This window comes from Somniosus microcephalus, unplaced genomic scaffold, assembly GCF_052327205.1.
Source record: "Somniosus microcephalus isolate GS21.2 unplaced genomic scaffold, FLI_Smic_1.0 unresolved_chr7, whole genome shotgun sequence".
In the NCBI taxonomy this organism is placed as follows: Eukaryota; Metazoa; Chordata; class Chondrichthyes; order Squaliformes; family Somniosidae; genus Somniosus; species Somniosus microcephalus.
In genome coordinates, this window is record NW_028225185.1 from 29,723,119 (window position 1) to 29,739,803 (window position 16,685).

At 54.2% G+C, this 16,685-nt stretch overlaps 2 protein-coding genes across 2 annotated transcripts in view; both read right to left on the minus strand.

Annotated features, from left to right (window-relative positions):
• The window catches only part of LOC147086710 (uncharacterized), a gene marked incomplete at its 3' end in the record, with an annotated part of 11,420 nt that extends 2,264 nt beyond the window's left edge, over nucleotides 1-9,156 (minus strand). The window contains exons 1-2 of the mRNA XM_085978305.1: nucleotides 9,101-9,156; nucleotides 7,575-8,879 (exon numbers count right to left, since the gene is read on the minus strand). Coding sequence (XP_085834431.1) covers nucleotides 7,575-8,879; nucleotides 9,101-9,156 — 1,361 coding nt within the window. The remainder of the gene's footprint in view (nucleotides 1-7,574; nucleotides 8,880-9,100) is intronic.
• Nucleotides 4,484-6,000, minus strand: LOC147086711 (A-type voltage-gated potassium channel KCND1-like). The gene has a single exon (XM_085978865.1). The coding sequence runs from the start codon at nucleotides 5,600-5,602 to the stop codon at nucleotides 4,484-4,486; it is 1,119 nt and encodes a 372-aa protein (XP_085834991.1). The 5' UTR covers nucleotides 5,603-6,000.
• Nucleotides 9,157-16,685: the final 7,529 nt, after the last annotated feature.

Here is a 16,685-nt window from a genome sequence, read left to right on the forward strand (position 1 = left end):
AATCCTGCCCATTGCACTGTACGGTAGTGAAGTATGGGGCCCCGCCTAAATCACCAAAGCTACAACTAAATGGGGAAAAACACACAATAGAAGCCCTACATGCAGAATTCTGCCGAGAGCATCCTTCGCACACCAAAGAAAAACGCCAACAAATGCATGCAGAGCCGAACTAGGCAGATACCCACTGATAATAAACATCCAAAAACGAGCACTAAACTTCCTAAATCACCTCAAATCTAGCTCCCCAGACACCCTTCATTTCAAAGCCTTTCAGACCCAAGAGCTAAACCCAGAAAAGAGTCCCCTGAGTCAGCTGCTACTGAAAACTAAGTACTCAGCCGGACCCTGACCAGCCCCCAGACCAACACAGCCATCCAAACACCAATCCGAGTGAACCAAATCATTAAAAAATGCAAAGAAACCTACCTGGAACATTGGAACAAAATAACTGAAAGCCAAAGCAGATTAGAATGTTACCGGGCCCTAAAAAGAGAATATAAACTGGCAGACTACCTCACGGACCATCAGGGACACAAAACAGAGACAGACCCTCACCAGGTACAGACTAAGCGACCACCAACTGGAAATTGAAAAAGGCAGATACAAGAAATCCTGGCAGCCTAGAGAGAATAGAATATGCGATCAATGTCTGGCCGGCGAGGGTTGAAACAGAGATGCATTTCCTCCTAAAATGCGAAAAATTCAACACATCAAGAAACATATTATTTCAACAAGCTAAGCCAAACAACCCCAGATTTCAAGGAATTGGATGACCTGTCAAAATTGAGATTAGTCCTAGGAGAAGGAGACCAGACCATACCTTGGGGCCAAAATATGTAACAACATGTCACAACCTGAGGACTGTTTAAAAATTAAGACTGTTTAAAATTAATATTGAGCGTACCAAATGAAGTACAAAGACTGTTTAAAATTAATATTGTTTTAAAAGTAATATTGTATGTAACCAACAAATGTCAAAATCGATTGACACCTACAGAATGTTGGAAAACTGTACCTTTTTTGCTATGTAAGCTTTGGCAATATGGTTCTCTGTAAACTTTCATGCCAATAAAGCATTTGAATTGGAATTGAATTGGAATTGAGAGAGAGAGAGAGAGACAGAGACAGAGAGAGATTTCAAGGAATTGGATGATCTGTCAAAATTGAGATTAGTCCTAGGAGAAGGAGACAGACCATACCTTGGGGCTAAATATGTTAACAACATGTCACAACCTGAGGACTGTTTAAAAGTAAGACTGTTTAAAAATTAATATTGGAACGTACCAAATGAAGTAGAAAGACTGTTTAAAATTAATATTGTTTAAAAGAAAATATTGTATATACCCAACAAATGTCAATATCGATTGACACCTACAGAATGTTGGAAAACTGTACCTTTTTTGCCTATGTAAGCTTTGGCAAATATGGTTCTCTGTAAACTTTCATGCCGATAAAGCATTTGAACTGAACTGAACTGAACTGAGAGAGAGAGAGACAGAGAGAGAGAGAGACAGAGAGAGAGAGAGAGAGAGAGAGAGCAGACAGAGAGAGAGAGAGACAGAGGGAGAGGCGAGACAGAGAGATGAGAGAGAGAGAGAGAGAGGGACAGAGAGAGAAACAGAGAGAGAGAGAGAGAGACAGAGAGGGATAGAGAGAGAGAGAGAGACAGAGAGAGACAGAACAGAGAGAGAGAGAACAGAGAGAGAGACAGAGAGAGAGAGAGAGAGACAGAGAGAGAGAGAGAGACAGAGAGAGAGAGAGACAGACAGAGAGAGAGAGAGAGAGAGAGAGGGATAGAGAGAGAGAGAGACAGAGAGAGAGAGAGAGAAAGTGAGAGACAGAGAGAGAGAGAGAGACAGAGAGAGAGAGCGAGAGACAGAGAGAGAGAGACCAGAGTGAGACAGAGAGAGAGAGACAGAGAGAGAGAGAGACATGAGAGAGACAGAGAGAGAGAGACGACAGAGACAGAGAGAGTGAGAGACAGGTGGTGGAGTGGGGTGGGGGGGGCGGCTTGGGGGAGGGACTCTGACACCCCCATTGTTTCAGTCCTACTCTTCCCTTTGTCAACTGGGCATGGATGGGGGATCTGGGGGCCAAGGGGCCTCGCTGGCCCATTACGGATCGGAGCTAGACCGGGAGCCACGAGATCAGCGCTGCGGCTGGATCGACCGCGCTGCAAGCCCCCAAAATCCACCAGCTTCGCCGGGACAAGGTGCAGCATTAAGACTGGTTCCAAAGCGCAGACGCCCACCCCACCCCCGCGCGGCAACGACGAACCTGGTCTCTCCAAGCCTGACCGATCGCCTCCGAAACCGGCCGCTGTGTTCTGGCCGATATAACCAGCGGGGAGAGGTTTGGGGGGTGTGCGGGAGGAGAGGGGGGGAGGCGGGCTGCGTGCCTGATACGGGCCGGTAAACTCAGGAGCATCAGCGCTCGTGTTGTCTTTTGGGGGTTTTTGGCCCGATCCGTGCAGCTCCCACACAGTCGAATAGCCCACACCACCCTATCCCGTCGTGGGCTCCACTCAAGATTTTAATCCAAGAAGGAACGTTTTGCGTTTGATCTTACCCCGCCACCCCCCCACCAATTGAGTTTTGAAAATCCACTTACCCAGCCAACATTCCCTAAAGGGTTCTGCGCGTTTCCGCCCCCCTCCCCACCACCCCTCGTGCCGCCGAGAGCCCAGGCCTCCCGTAGGGCAGTGGGTCCTCTCGGTCTACAACAACATCTTGTATTTATCCAGCGCCTTTAACATCGTAAAACATCCCAAGGCGCTTCACAGGAGTGATTATCAAATAACATTGGACACCGAGCCATATGAGGAGATGTTAGGGGCAGGTGACCAAAAGCTTGGGTCAAAGAAGTTGGTTTTAAGGAGCGTCTTAAAGGAGGAGAGAGAGAGGCGGAGAGGTTTAGGGAGGGGAATTCCAGAGCTATGGGGCCCTGGCGCGGTCGCCAATGGTGGAGTCGTGGAAATCGGGGGGATGCGCGAGAGGCCAGATTGAAGGAGCGCCGAGATCTCTGAGTGGTTGTAGGAGGTGTTACAGAGCTAGGGAGAGGGGTGGGGGGGGTGGGGGGGGTGGGTGGGGGGGTGGATGAGGCTGCGGAGGGATCTGAACAGGAGAATCGGGGAATTTGAAGATGGAGGAGTTGGCGTGGGAGCCAAGCTAGGACAGCGAGCAACAGCGAAGTGAATGGGAAGAGTTGAGCGTTCCTTAGCCCTAAACATAGAAGATAGGAGCAGGAGTCGGCCATATCAGCCCCTCGAGCCTGCTCCGCCATTTAATGAGATCATGGCTGATCATCCAAATTCAGTACCCAGTCCCTGCTTTCTCCCCATATCCCTTGATCCCTTTAGCCTTAAGAAATATATCCAACTCCTTGAATATATTTAATGAATTGGCCTCAACTGCCTTCTGTGGTAGAGAATTCCACAGGTTCACCACTCTCTGGGTGAAGAAATTCCTCCTCATCTCTGTCCTAAATGGCTTACCCCCTTATCCTTAGACTGTGACCCCTGGTTCTGGACTCTCCCGACCATCGGGAACATCCCTTCCTGCAGTCTAGTCTGTCTAGTCCTGTCAGAATTTTATAAAGTTTCAATGAGATCCCCTCTCATTCTTCTAAACTCCAGTGAGTATAAGCCCAATCGACCCAATCTCTCCTCAATACGTCATTCCTGCCCATCCCAGGTATCAGTCTGGTGAATCTTCGCTGCACTCCCTCCATGGCAAGAACATCCTTCCTCAGATAAGGAAGCTGATAGTAGTACAGTTAGAAATGGAGGCAACGTCAAGGGGGAGGTGGGAGGAGGCCATTCGGCCCCTCGAGTGCAGGGTCTTGGTGAGACCACACCTTGAGTATTGTGTGCAGTTTTGGTCGCCTTATCTGAGGAAGGATGTTCTTGCCACGGAATGAGTTCAGCGAAGATTCACCAGGCTGATACCTGGGATGGCAGGAATGACGTATGAGGAGAGATTGGGTCGATTGGGCTTATACTCGCTGGAGTTTAGAAGAATGAGAGGGGATCTCATTGAAACTTATAAAATTCTAACAGGACTGGACAGACTAGATGCAGGAAGGATGTTCCCGATGGTCGGGGAGTCCAGAACCAGGGGTCACAGTCTAAGGGTAAGGGGTAAGCCACTTAGGACAGAGATGAGGAGGAATTTCTTCACCCAGAGAGTGGTGAACCTGTGGAATTCTCTACCACACAGGGCAGTTGAGGCCAATTCATTAAATATATTCAAGAAGGAGTTAGAGATATTTCTTAAGGCTAAAGGGATCAAGGGGTATGGGGAGAAGGCAGGGACAGGGTACTGAATTTGGATGATCAGCCATGATCGCATTGAATGGCGGAGCAGGCTCGAGGGGCCGAATGGCCGACTCCTGCTCCTATCTTCTATGTTTCTATGTCTCTATGAGCCATCCAAGGGGGTCAGGGGGAGAGAGCGAGAGAGGGAGAGAGAGAGAGAAAGAACACTCACCCCAAAGTGGTCATGGTGACGATTGTGTACCAAAAGGCCGCCGGGATACTGGTGAAGTTGGTGCCAGAGGTGCCCTTCTCGGCGTAGAACATGACGGTGGCGAAGATGATGATGGCCATGGTGAGGGAGAAGAGTAGGAAGCCCAGCTCGGAGGCGCAGCTCTTGAGCGTGTAGCCCAGGATGCGCAGGCCCTGGGAGTGGCGGGAGAACTTGAAGATGCGGAAGACCCTGAAGACCCGGAGGGTGACGAAGGCGCCGCTGACGTCCTCGTTCTCGGGCATGACCAGCCCGATGTAGTAGGGCATGATGGCCACCACGTCGATGACGCTCATCACGCTGCGGGCAAAGTCCCAGCGGCTGGGGGCGGCGAAGAGCCGCAGCAGGTACTCGAAGGTGAAGATCAGGACGCAGGCTGTGTCCATGCACACAAAGGCCAGGCCGAACTTCTCGCCGCAGGGCAGGTCCTTGATCTTGCCGGGCAGAGGCCGGCAGGGGACCGTCTCCACCACGTTGGCGATGACCGACACCGCGATGAAGAAGCCGGTCACGTAGTAGAAGACCAGGGCCACCGTGCTGGTGTGGGGGTTCTCGAAGGCCCGCCAGAGCCGCTGACGACCGGTGCTGTTGGGCGGCAGGGGGGCGTCGCTGGCGTTCTCCGCCTCGGTGTCCTCGGCCAGCCGCTCGGCGTTCTCCTTCTTGCGGTCCCGGTACTCCTCCATGCAGCAGTCCCCGATGATCTCCGGGATGACGCCAAAGAAGGCCAGCTCTTCATCAAAGGCGGCGATGCACTCCTGCCGCGGGTAGTGCAGCTTGCCGGTGCGGTAGAAGTTGAGGATGTGGCGGAACATCTCGGCGTCCCGGTCGAAGAAGTACTCCTGGGTGTCTTCGCTGAAGAAGAACTCCTTCTCCGAGCTGCCCAGCAGGGTGTCAGGGTAGCGGTCGAGGGTGTCCTTCCAGGTCTGGAAGCGTCGGCCGCTCACGTTGACCACCAGCATCTCGTCGCTCTTTTGCCGGCGCGCCGTTGGTGCGCTGGGCATGGGGCCCTTGGCCAGGGGCAGCCATCCCACGGCCGCCGCCCTGGCAAAGGGCAGCCAAGTGGCCACGCCAGCTGCCATGCGGCCAATCCCAGGGCGAACGAGGAGGAGGAAGGGGGGAGGAGGAGGAGGGAGGGGAGGGGGAGCAGGATCATACAGCACGGCGAGACAGGCCCATCTCCAACACCGTCACCGCCCGGCAGGAGAAGTATCTCGATGCTCAAGCCCGATCTTCAGCCCCGCTTATTCACAGCAGCATCGCAGGGGCACGTCGTGACCTTCTGGGGGGCTCGGGTCTGGCGGGGCAGAGACCTCGGGAGGAGATGCAGCCGGGAGGAGGGGTGGGGAGGGCGGAATCGACCCGTCTCTCTCTCTCTCTCTCTCTCTCTCTCTTTCTCTCTCTCTCTCTCTCTCGCTCCAGCGCCTTGCGAAAGCCTCTCTCCGAGACCCGGCCGACGTACGAATTCGCTCTCCAGGAAGTTGAGCCTGAAAGATATCGAAAGGGGAGGGGAAGGGGGGGGGGGAGACGAGACAAGAGCTTAAAGGAGCAGCATGGCAAAAGTGGCTTCAAGCCCTCCCCTCCCTCCCTCCGTCCCCTCCAAAACGGTCGCGGAGAAAGTTCGAGAGAAAAGATCAAATAAAGGCTCGCCCGCGCACGCTCCGCGCGGTGTCCCGCGCCCCGACACAGCGGTTCGCAGGGGAGGGGAGGGGAGAGGAGGGAGAGAGAGGCCCCCGCTCAACCCTCTCTGCTGTTAACGGTCGCTTTGCAGCAAGAGAGAGGGAGCGACGCGGGACGGAAAGGAGCCTCGGCAGCGAGAGAGAGAGAGAGAGACGCGGGACGGTAAGGAGCCTCGACAGCGAGAGAGAGAGAGAGAGAGACAATAAAATGATTGCAGGACAATCGCTGGCCGGCCGAGTGCGGGCAAGGTGACTGGACTGAATCTTTCCAGCCGCCTTATATATATATTTTTAAACCCAGTCAATCTTATTTCTAAAAGCAGAGATAGCGGGGAGGGGAGAGGTGGGAGGAGGAGGGGGGGAGTGGGTGGGGGGTGGGATCTTGAGTTAAGTCTTTCCGCAGCGATTCGCGAGCTATCCAACTCCGAGCTCTTGTCTCCCTACCTTTGGAAGCGTGAGGTTTGAATGGTTCAAAGTGCCTCCCTCTCTCTGGCAGCCTGCAGCAGCAAGTCTCTGAGAAAACAGCTCTCCGCTCTCTCTTTCTCTCTCTCCCTCCTCTCTCTCTCTCTCTATTCCCTGGAGGGGCTGCTGTTAAGAAATTGCAATGCACAAGGCAGATGTTCTGCCAGACAGGAGAGAAAAAAAAACCCCAGCCCTCAACCAAAAAAAAAACCTTTAAATATTAAATGGCTTTGCATCAGTTCTGATGCAGTATTACTTCGAGTGTTCGACTTTCCTGGACAGGGAGAGAGAGAGAGAGAGAGAGAGAGAGAACCGATCAAATTTCCTCCACACGATCGATGCACCAGGACAGGAGGGAGGGAGCGGCGCAAGGCTGGGCTGGGCTTTGCACACAGACTGCAGAAGGAGCCTCCGGGGCTTTGAGGAGTAAGGGGAGAGGCTCTGCCGACCTCCAGCAAGCTGGGCACGTCGAGAGATTCACGTCCATTACTTCACATCATTGCATCCATTCACATCTATCATCCCCCACCCCCGACCCGTGCACAGGAGAGGATCAGAGCTGAGCGGCGATGCCCCCTGTAGTCGAATATCCCGCTCGCCCGCCACTCACTCACTCTGCCGGGACCACGGACGCAGGGGAAGGGTTGGAAGGATCACAGCCAAACCCCATGAGAAAGCAAGCAGCAACAAGATATTACACAGGTGCCTGAGGGACTGACTTACATCAAAGGGGGAGAGGGCTAGATACACAAGGACAGCTACAAGATGTTAACGTTCAGGCTTGTTCCTAAGTGTTGCCAGCAATAATCAATTAATTTACATCGCTGCATTTCTCAGTTTCAGCCCCCACGACAGAATCTCAAGCCCCACAATCCAGGACGAAACTCCCAGTGCAGTGCTGAGGGAGCGCCGCACTGTCGGAGGGGCAGTACAGAGGGAGCGCCGCACTGTCGGAGGGGCGGTACTGAGGGAGCGCCGCACTGTCGGAGGGGCGGTACTGAGGGAGCGCCGCACTGTCGGAGGGGCGGTACTGAGGGAGCGCCGCACTGTCGGAGGGGCGGTACTGAGGGAGCGCCGCACTGTCGGAGGGGCGGTACTGAGGGAGCGCCGCACTGTCGGAGGGGCGGTACTGAGGGAGCGCCGCACTGTCGGAAGGGCGGTACTGAGGGAGCGCCGCACTGTCGGAGGGGCGGTACTGAGGGAGCGCCGCACTGTCGGAGGGGCGGTACTGAGGGAGCGACGCACTGTCGGAGGGGCGGTACTGAGGGAGCGCCGCACTGTCGGAGGGGCGGTACTGACGGAGCGCCGCACTGTCGGAGGGGCGGTACTGAGGGAGCGCCGCACTGTCGGAGGGGAAGTACTGAGGGAGCACAGCACTGTCGGAGGGGCAGTACTGAGGAAGCGCCGCACTGTCGGCGGGGCGGTACTGAGGGAGCGCCGCACTGTCGGAGGGGCAGTACTGAGGGAGCGCCGCACTGTCGGAGGTGCGGTACTGAGGGAGCGCCGCACTGTCGGAGGGGCGGTACTGAGGGAGCGCCGCACTGTCGGAGGGGCGGTACTGAGGGAGCGCCGCACTGTCGGAGGGGCGGTACTGAGGGAGCGCCGCACTGTCGGAGGGGCGGTACTGAGGGAGCGCCGCACTGTCGGAGGAGCGGTACTGAGGGAGCGCCGCACTGTCGGAGGAGCGGTACTGAGGGAGCGCCACACTGTCGGAGGGGCGGTACTGAGGGAGCGCCGCACTGTCGGAGGGGCAGTACTGAGGGAGCGCCGCACTGTCGGAGGGGCAGTACTGAGGGAGCGCCGCACTGTCGGAGGGGCGGTACTGAGGGAGCGCCGCACTGTCGGAGGGGCGGTACTGAGGGAGCGCCGCACTGTCGGAGGGGCGGTACTGAGGGAGCGCCGCACTGTCGGAGGGGCGGTACTGAGGGAGCGCCGCACTGTCGGAGGGGCGGTACTGAGGGAGCGCCGCACTGTCGGAGGGGCGGTACTGAGGGAGCGCCGCACTGTCGGAGGGGCGGTACTGAGGGAGCGCCGCACTGTCGGAGGGGCGGTACTGATGGAGCGCCGCACTGTCGGAGGGGCGGTACTGAGGGAGCGCCGCACTGTCGGAGGGGCGGTACTGAGGGAGCGCCGCACTGTCGGAGGGGCGGTACTGAGGGAGCGCCGCACTGTCGGAGGGGCGGTACTGAGGGAGCGCCGCACTGTCGGAGGGGCGGTACTGAGGGAGCCGCACTGTCGGAGGGGCAGTACTGAGGGAGCGCCGCACTGTCGGAGGTGCCGTCTTTCGGGATGAGACGTTAAACCGAGGCTCCGTCTGCCCTCTCGGGTGGATGTAAAAGATCCCACGGCCACTTTTGGAAGAAGAGCAGGGGGAGTTCTCCCCGGTGTCCTGGGGCCAATATTTATCCCTCAACCAACATCACTAAAAAACAACCAAACCACTCTTCGATCTCGGTCCTGTTTGTGGGATCTTGCTGTGCCACTTTTGCCGACATCAGGTATGTGACCGTACTCTCGACGGCAATGTCTTTCTCTCATTCTGCTCAGAAAAGCAAGGAACCGTAGAGGCTCTGTCGGTGTTTGATAGGACAGTGTAGAGGGAGCTTTACTCTGTATCTAACTCCGTGCTGTACCTGCCCTGGGAGTGTTTGATGGGTCAGTGTAGAGGGAGCTTTACTCTGTATCTAACCCACGCTGTACCTGCCCTGGGAGTGTTTGATGGGACAGTGTAGAGGGAGCTTTACTCTGTATCTAACCCGTGCTGTACCTGCCCTGAGAGTGTTTGATGGGACAGTGTAGAGGGAGCTTTATTCTGTACCTAACCCGTGCTGTACCTGCCCTGGGAGTGTTTGATGTGACAGTGTAGAGGGAGCTTTACTCTGTACCTAACCCGTGCTGTACCTGCCCTGGGAGTGTTTGATGGGGACAGTGTAGAGGGAGCTTTACTCTGTATCTAACCCGTGCTGTACCTGCCCTGGGAGTGTTTGATGGGGACAGTGCAGAGGGAGCTTTACTCTGTATCTAACCCGTGCTGTACCTGCCCTGGGAGTGTTTGATGGGACAGTGTAGAGGGAGCTTTACTCTGTATCTAACCCGTGCTGTACCTGCCCTGGGAGTGTTTGATGGGGACAGTGTAGAGGGAGCTTTACTCTGTATCTAACCCGTGCTGTACCTGCCCTGGGAGTGTTTGATGGGACAGTGTAGAGGGAGCTTTACTCTGTATCTAACCCGTGCTGTACCTGCCCTGGGAGTGTTTGATGGGACAGTGTAGAGGGAGCTTTACTCTGTATCTAACCCGTGCTGCACCTGCCCTGGGAGTGTTTGATGGGACAGTGCAGAGGGAGCTTTACTCTGTATCTAACCCGTGCTGTACCTGCCCTGGGAGTGTTTGATGGGACAGTGTAGAGGGAGCTTTACTCTGCATCTAACCCGTGCTGTACCTGCCCTGTGAGTGTTTGATGGGGACAGTGTAGAGGGAGCTTTACTCTGTATCTAACCTGTGCTGTACCTGCCCTGGGAGTGTTTGATGGGGACAGTGTAGAGGGAGCTTTACTCTGTATCTAACCCGTGCTGTACCTGCCCTGGGAGTGTTTGATGGGACAGTGTAGAGGGAGCTTTACTCTGCATCTAACCCATGCTGTACCTGCCCTGGGAGTGTTTGATGGGGACAGTGTAGAGGGAGCTTTACTCTGTATCTAACCTGTGCTGTACCTGCCCTGGGAGTGTTTGATGGGGACAGTGTAGAGGGAGCTTTACTCTGTATCTAACCCGTGCTGTACCTGCCCTGGGAGTGTTTGATGGGACAGTGTAGAGGGAGCTTTACTCTGTATCTAACCCGTGCTGTACCTGCCCTGGGAGTGTTTGATGGGACAGTGTAGAGGGAGCTTTACTCTGTATCTAACCCGTGCTATTCCTGCCCTGCGAGTGTTTGATGGGACAGTGTAGAGGGAGCTTTACTCTGTGTCTAACCCGTGCTGTACCTGCCCTGGGAGTGTTTGATGGGACAGTGTAGAGGGAGCTTTACTCTGTGTCTAACCCGTGCTGTACCTGCCCTGGGAGTGTTTGATGGGACAGTGTAGAGGGAGCTTTACTCTGTATCTAACCCGTGCTGTACCTGACCTGGGAGTGTTTGATGGGGACAATGTAGAGGGAGCTTTACTCTGTATCTAACCCGTGCTGTACCTGCCCTGGGAGTGTTTGATGGGACAGTGTAGAGGGAGCTTTACTCTGTATCTAACCCGTGCTGCACCTGCCCTGGGAGTGTTTGATGGGACAGTGCAGAGGGAGCTTTACTCTGTATCTAACCCGTGCTGTACCTGCCCTGGGAGTGTTTGATGGGACAGTGTAGAGGGAGCTTTACTCTGCATCTAACCCGTGCTGTACCTGCCCTGTGAGTGTTTGATGGGGACAGTGTAGAGGGAGCTTTACTCTGTATCTAACCTGTGCTGTACCTGCCCTGGGAGTGTTTGATGGGGACAGTGTAGAGGGAGCTTTACTCTGTATCTAACCCGTGCTGTACCTGCCCTGGGAGTGTTTGATGGGACAGTGTAGAGGGAGCTTTACTCTGCATCTAACCCATGCTGTACCTGCCCTGGGAGTGTTTGATGGGGACAGTGTAGAGGGAGCTTTACTCTGTATCTAACCTGTGCTGTACCTGCCCTGGGAGTGTTTGATGGGGACAGTGTAGAGGGAGCTTTACTCTGTATCTAACCCGTGCTGTACCTGCCCTGGGAGTGTTTGATGGGACAGTGTAGAGGGAGCTTTACTCTGTATCTAACCCGTGCTGTACCTGCCCTGGGAGTGTTTGATGGGACAGTGTAGAGGGAGCTTTACTCTGTATCTAACCCGTGCTATTCCTGCCCTGCGAGTGTTTGATGGGACAGTGTAGAGGGAGCTTTACTCTGTGTCTAACCCGTGCTGTACCTGCCCTGGGAGTGTTTGATGGGACAGTGTAGAGGGAGCTTTACTCTGTGTCTAACCCGTGCTGTACCTGCCCTGGGAGTGTTTGATGGGACAGTGTAGAGGGAGCTTTACTCTGTATCTAACCCGTGCTGTACCTGACCTGGGAGTGTTTGATGGGGACAATGTAGAAGGAGCTTTACTCTGTATCTAACCCGAGCTGTACCTGCCCTGTGTGTGTTTGATGGGACAGTGTAGAGGGAGCTTTACTCTGTATCTAACCCATGCTGTACCTGCCCTGGGAGTGTTTGATGGGGACAGTGTAGAGGGAGCTTTACTCTGTATCTAACCCATGCTGTACCTGCCCTGGGAGTGTTTGATGGGGACAGTGTAGATGGAGCTTTACTCTCGCTCTAACCGCGTGCTGTACCTGCCCTGGGAGTGTTTGATGGGGACAGTGCAGAGGGAGCTTTACTCTGTATCTAACCTGTGCTGTACCTGCCATGGGAGTGTTTGATGAGGACAGTGTAGAGGGAGCTTTACTCTGTACCTAACCCGTGCTGTACCTGCCCTGGGATTGTTTGATGGGACAGTGTAGAGGGAGCTTTACTCTGTACCTAACCCGTGCTGTACCTGCCCTGGGAGTGTTTGATGGGGACAGTGTAGAGGGAGCTTTACTCTGTATCTAACCCGTGCTGTACCTGCCCTGGGAGTGTTTGATGGGGACAGTGTAGAGGGAGCTTTACTCTGTATCTAACCCGTGCTGTACCTGCCCTGGGAGTGTTTGATGGGACAGTGTAGAGGGAGCTTTACTCTGTAATCTAACCCGTGCTGTACCTGCCCTGGGAGTGTTTGATGGGACAGTGTAGGGGGAGCTTTACTCTGTATCTAACCCGTGCTGTACCTGACCTGGGAGTGTTTGATGGGGACAATGTAGAAGGAGCTTTACTCTGTATCTAATCCGAGCTGCACCTGCCCTGGGTGTGTTTGATGGGACAGTGTAGAGGGAGCTTTACTCTGTATCTAACCCGTGCTGTACCTGCCCTGGGAGTGTTTGATGGGGACAGTGTAGAGGGAGCTTTACTCTGTATCTAACCCGTGCTGTACCTGCCCAGGGAGTGTTTGATGGGGACAGTGTAGATGGAGCTTTACTCTCGCTCTAACCGCGTGCTGTACCTGCCCTGGGAGTGTTTGATGGGGACAGTGTAGAGGGAGATTTACTCTGTATCTAACCCGTGCTGTACCTGCCCTGAGAGTGTTTGATGGGGAGAGTGTAGAGGGAGCTTTACTCTGTATCTAACCCGTGCTGTCCCTGCCCTGGGAGTGTTTGATGGGACAGTGTAGAGGGAGCTTTACTCTGTATCTAACCCGTGCTGTACCTGCCCTTGGAGTGTTTGATGGGACAGTGTAGAGGGAGATTTACTCTGTATCTAACCTGTGCTGTACCTGCCCTGGGAGTGTTTGATGGGGACAGTGTAGAGGGAGCTTTACACTGTATCTAACCCGTGCTGTACCTGCCCTGGGAATGTTTGATGGGACAGTGTAGAGGAAGCTTCACTCTGTATCTAACCCGTGCTGCACCTGCCCTGGGAGTGTTTGATGGGGACAGTGTAGAGGGAGCTTTACTCTGTATCTAAACCGTGCTGTACCAGCCCTGGGAGAGTTTGATGGGACAGTGTAGAGGGAGCTTTACTCTGTATCTAACCCGTGCTGTACCTGCCCTGGGAGTGTTTGATGGGACAGTGTAGAGGAAGCTTCACTCTGTATCTAACCCGTGCTGTACCTGCCCTGGGAGTGTTTGATGGGGACAGTGTAGAGGGAGCTTCACTCTGTATCTAACCCGTGCTGTACCTGCCATGGGAGTGTTTGATGGGGACAGTGCAGAGGGAGCTTTACTCTGTATCTAACCTGTGCTGTACCTGCCCTGGGAGTGTTTGATGACACAGTGTCGAGGGAGCTTTACTCTGTATCTAGCCCGTGCTGTACCTGCCCTGGGAGCGTTTGATGGGTCAGTGTAGAGGGAGCTTTACTCTGTATCTAACCCGTGCTGTACCTGCCCTGGGAGTGTTTGATGGGGACAGTGTAGAGGGAGCTTTACTCTGTATCTAACCCGTGCTGTACCAGCCCTGGGAGTGTTTGATGTGACAGTGTAGAGGGAGCTTTACTCTGTATCTAACCCATGCTGTACCTGACCTGGGAGTGTTTGATGGGGACAATGTAGAAGGAGCTTTACTCTGTATCTAACCCGAGCTGCACCTGCCCTGGGTGTGTTTGATGGGACAGTGTAGAGGGAGCTTTACTCTGTATCTAACCCGTGCTGTACCTGCCCTGGGAGTGTTTGATGGGGACAGTGTAGAGGGAGCTTTACTCTGTATCTAACCCGTGCTGTACCTGCCCAGGGAGTGTTTGATGGGGACAGTGTAGATGGAGCTTTACTCTCGCTCTAACCGCGTGCTGTACCTGCCCTGGGAGTGTTTGATGGGAACAGTGCAGAGGGAGCTTTACTCTGTATCTAACCTGTGCTGTACCTGCCATGGGAGTGTTTGATGAGGACAGTGTAGAGGGAGCTTTACTCTGTATCTAACCCGTGCTGTACCTGCCCTGAGAGTGTTTGATGGGGAGAGTGTAGAGGGAGCTTTACTCTGTATCTAACCCGTGCTGTCCCTGCCCTGGGAGTGTTTGATGGGACAGTGTAGAGGGAGCTTTACTCTGTATCTAACCCGTGCTGTACCTGCCCTTGGAATGTTTGATGGGACAGTGTAGAGGAAGCTTCACTCTGTATCTAACCCGTGCTGCACCTGCCCTGGGAGTGTTTGATGGGGACAGTGTAGAGGGAGCTTTACTCTGTATCTAAACCGTGCTGTACCAGCCCTGGGAGAGTTTGATGGGACAGTGTAGAGGGAGCTTTACTCTGTATCTAACCTGTGCTGTACCTGCCCTGGGAGTGTTTGATGGGGACAGTGTAGAGGGAGCTTTACACTGTATCTAACCCGTGCTGTACCTGCCCTGGGAATGTTTGATGGGACAGTGTAGAGGAAGCTTCACTCTGCATCTAACCCGTGCTGCACCTGCCCTGGGAGTGTTTGATGGGGACAGTGTAGAGGGAGCTTTACTCTGTATCTAAACCGTGCTGTACCAGCCCTGGGAGAGTTTGATGGGACAGTGTAGAGGGAGCTTTACTCTGTATCTAACCCGTGCTGTACCTGCCCTGGGAGTGTTTGATGGGACAGTGTAGAGGAAGCTTCACTCTGTATCTAACCCGTGCTGTACCTGCCCTGGGAGTGTTTGATGGGGACAGTGTAGAGGGAGCTTCACTCTGTATCTAACCCGTGCTGTACCTGCCATGGGAGTGTTTGATGGGGACAGTGCAGAGGGAGCTTTACTCTGTATCTAACCTGTGCTGTACCTGCCCTGGGAGTGTTTGATGACACAGTGTCGAGGGAGCTTTACTCTGTATCTAGCCCGTGCTGTACCTGCCCTGGGAGCGTTTGATGGGTCAGTGTAGAGGGAGCTTTACTCTGTATCTAACCCGTGCTGTACCTGCCCTGGGAGTGTTTGATGGGACAGTGTAGAGGGAGATTTACTCTGTATGTAACCCGTGCTGTACCTGCCCTGGGAGTGTTTGATGGGACAGTGTAGAGGGAGCTTTACTCTGTATCTAACCCGTGCTGTACCTGCCCTGGGAGTGTTTGATGGGGACAGTGTAGAGGGAGCTTTACGCTGTATCTAACCCGTGCTGTACCTGCCGTGGGAGTGTTGATGGGGACAGTGTAGAGGGAGCTTTACTCTGTATCTAAACCGTGCTGTACCAGCCCTGGGAGAGTTTGATGGGACAGTGTAGAGGGAGCTTTGCTCTGTATCTAACCCATGCTGTACCTGCCCTGGGAGTGTTTGATGGGACAGTGTAGAGGAAGCTTCACTCTGTATCTAACCCGTGCTGTACCTGCCCTGGGAGTGTTTGATGGGGACAGTGTAGAGGGAGCTTCACTCTGTATCTAACCCGTGCTGTACCTGCCATGGGAGTGTTTGATGGCGACAGTGCAGAGGGAGCTTTACTCTGTATCTAACCTGTGCTGTACCTGCCCTGGGAGTGTTTGATGACACAGTGTCGAGGGAGCTTTACTCTGTATCTAGCCCGTGCTGTACCTGCCCTGGGAGCGTTTGATGGGTCAGTGTAGAGGGAGCTTTACTCTGTATCTAACCCGTGCTGTACCTGCCCTGGGAGTGTTTGATGGGGACAGTGTAGAGGGAGCTTTACTCTGTATCTAACCCGTGCTGTACCAGCCCTGGGAGTGTTTGATGTGACAGTGTAGAGGGAGCTTTACTCTGTATCTAACCCATGCTGTACCTGCCCTGGGAGTGTTTGATGGGGACAGTGTAGAGGGAGCTTTACTCTGTATCTAACCCGTGCTGTACCTGCCCAGGGAGTGTTTGATGGGGACAGTGTAGATGGAGCTTTACTCTCGCTCTAACCGCGTGCTGTACCTGCCCTGGGAGTGTTTGATGGGGACAGTGCAGAGGGAGCTTTACTCTGTATCTAACCTGTGCTGTACCTGCCATGGGAGTGTTTGATGAGGACAGTGTAGAGGGAGCTTTACTCTGTATCTAACCCGTGCTGTACCTGCCCTGAGAGTGTTTGATGGGGAGAGTGTAGAGGGAGCTTTACTCTGTATCTAACCCGTGCTGTCCCTGCCCTGGGAGTGTTTGATGGGACAGTGTAGAGGGAGCTTTACTCTGTATCTAACCCGTGCTGTACCTGCCCTTGGAGTGTTTGATGGGACAGTGTAGAGGGAGATTTACTCTGTATCTAACCTGTGCTGTACCTGCCCTGGGAGTGTTTGATGGGGACAGTGTAGAGGGAGCTTTACACTGTATCTAACCCGTGCTGTACCTGCCCTGGGAATGTTTGATGGGACAGTGTAGAGGAAGCTTCACTCTGTATCTAACCCGTGCTGCACCTGCCCTGGGAGTGTTTGATGGGGACAGTGTAGAGGGAGCTTTACTCTGTATCTAAACCGTGCTGTACCAGCCCTGGGAGAGTTTGATGGGACAGTGTAGAGGGAGCTTTACTCTGTATCTAACCTGTGCTGTACCTGCCCTGGGAGTGTTTGATGGGGACAGTGTA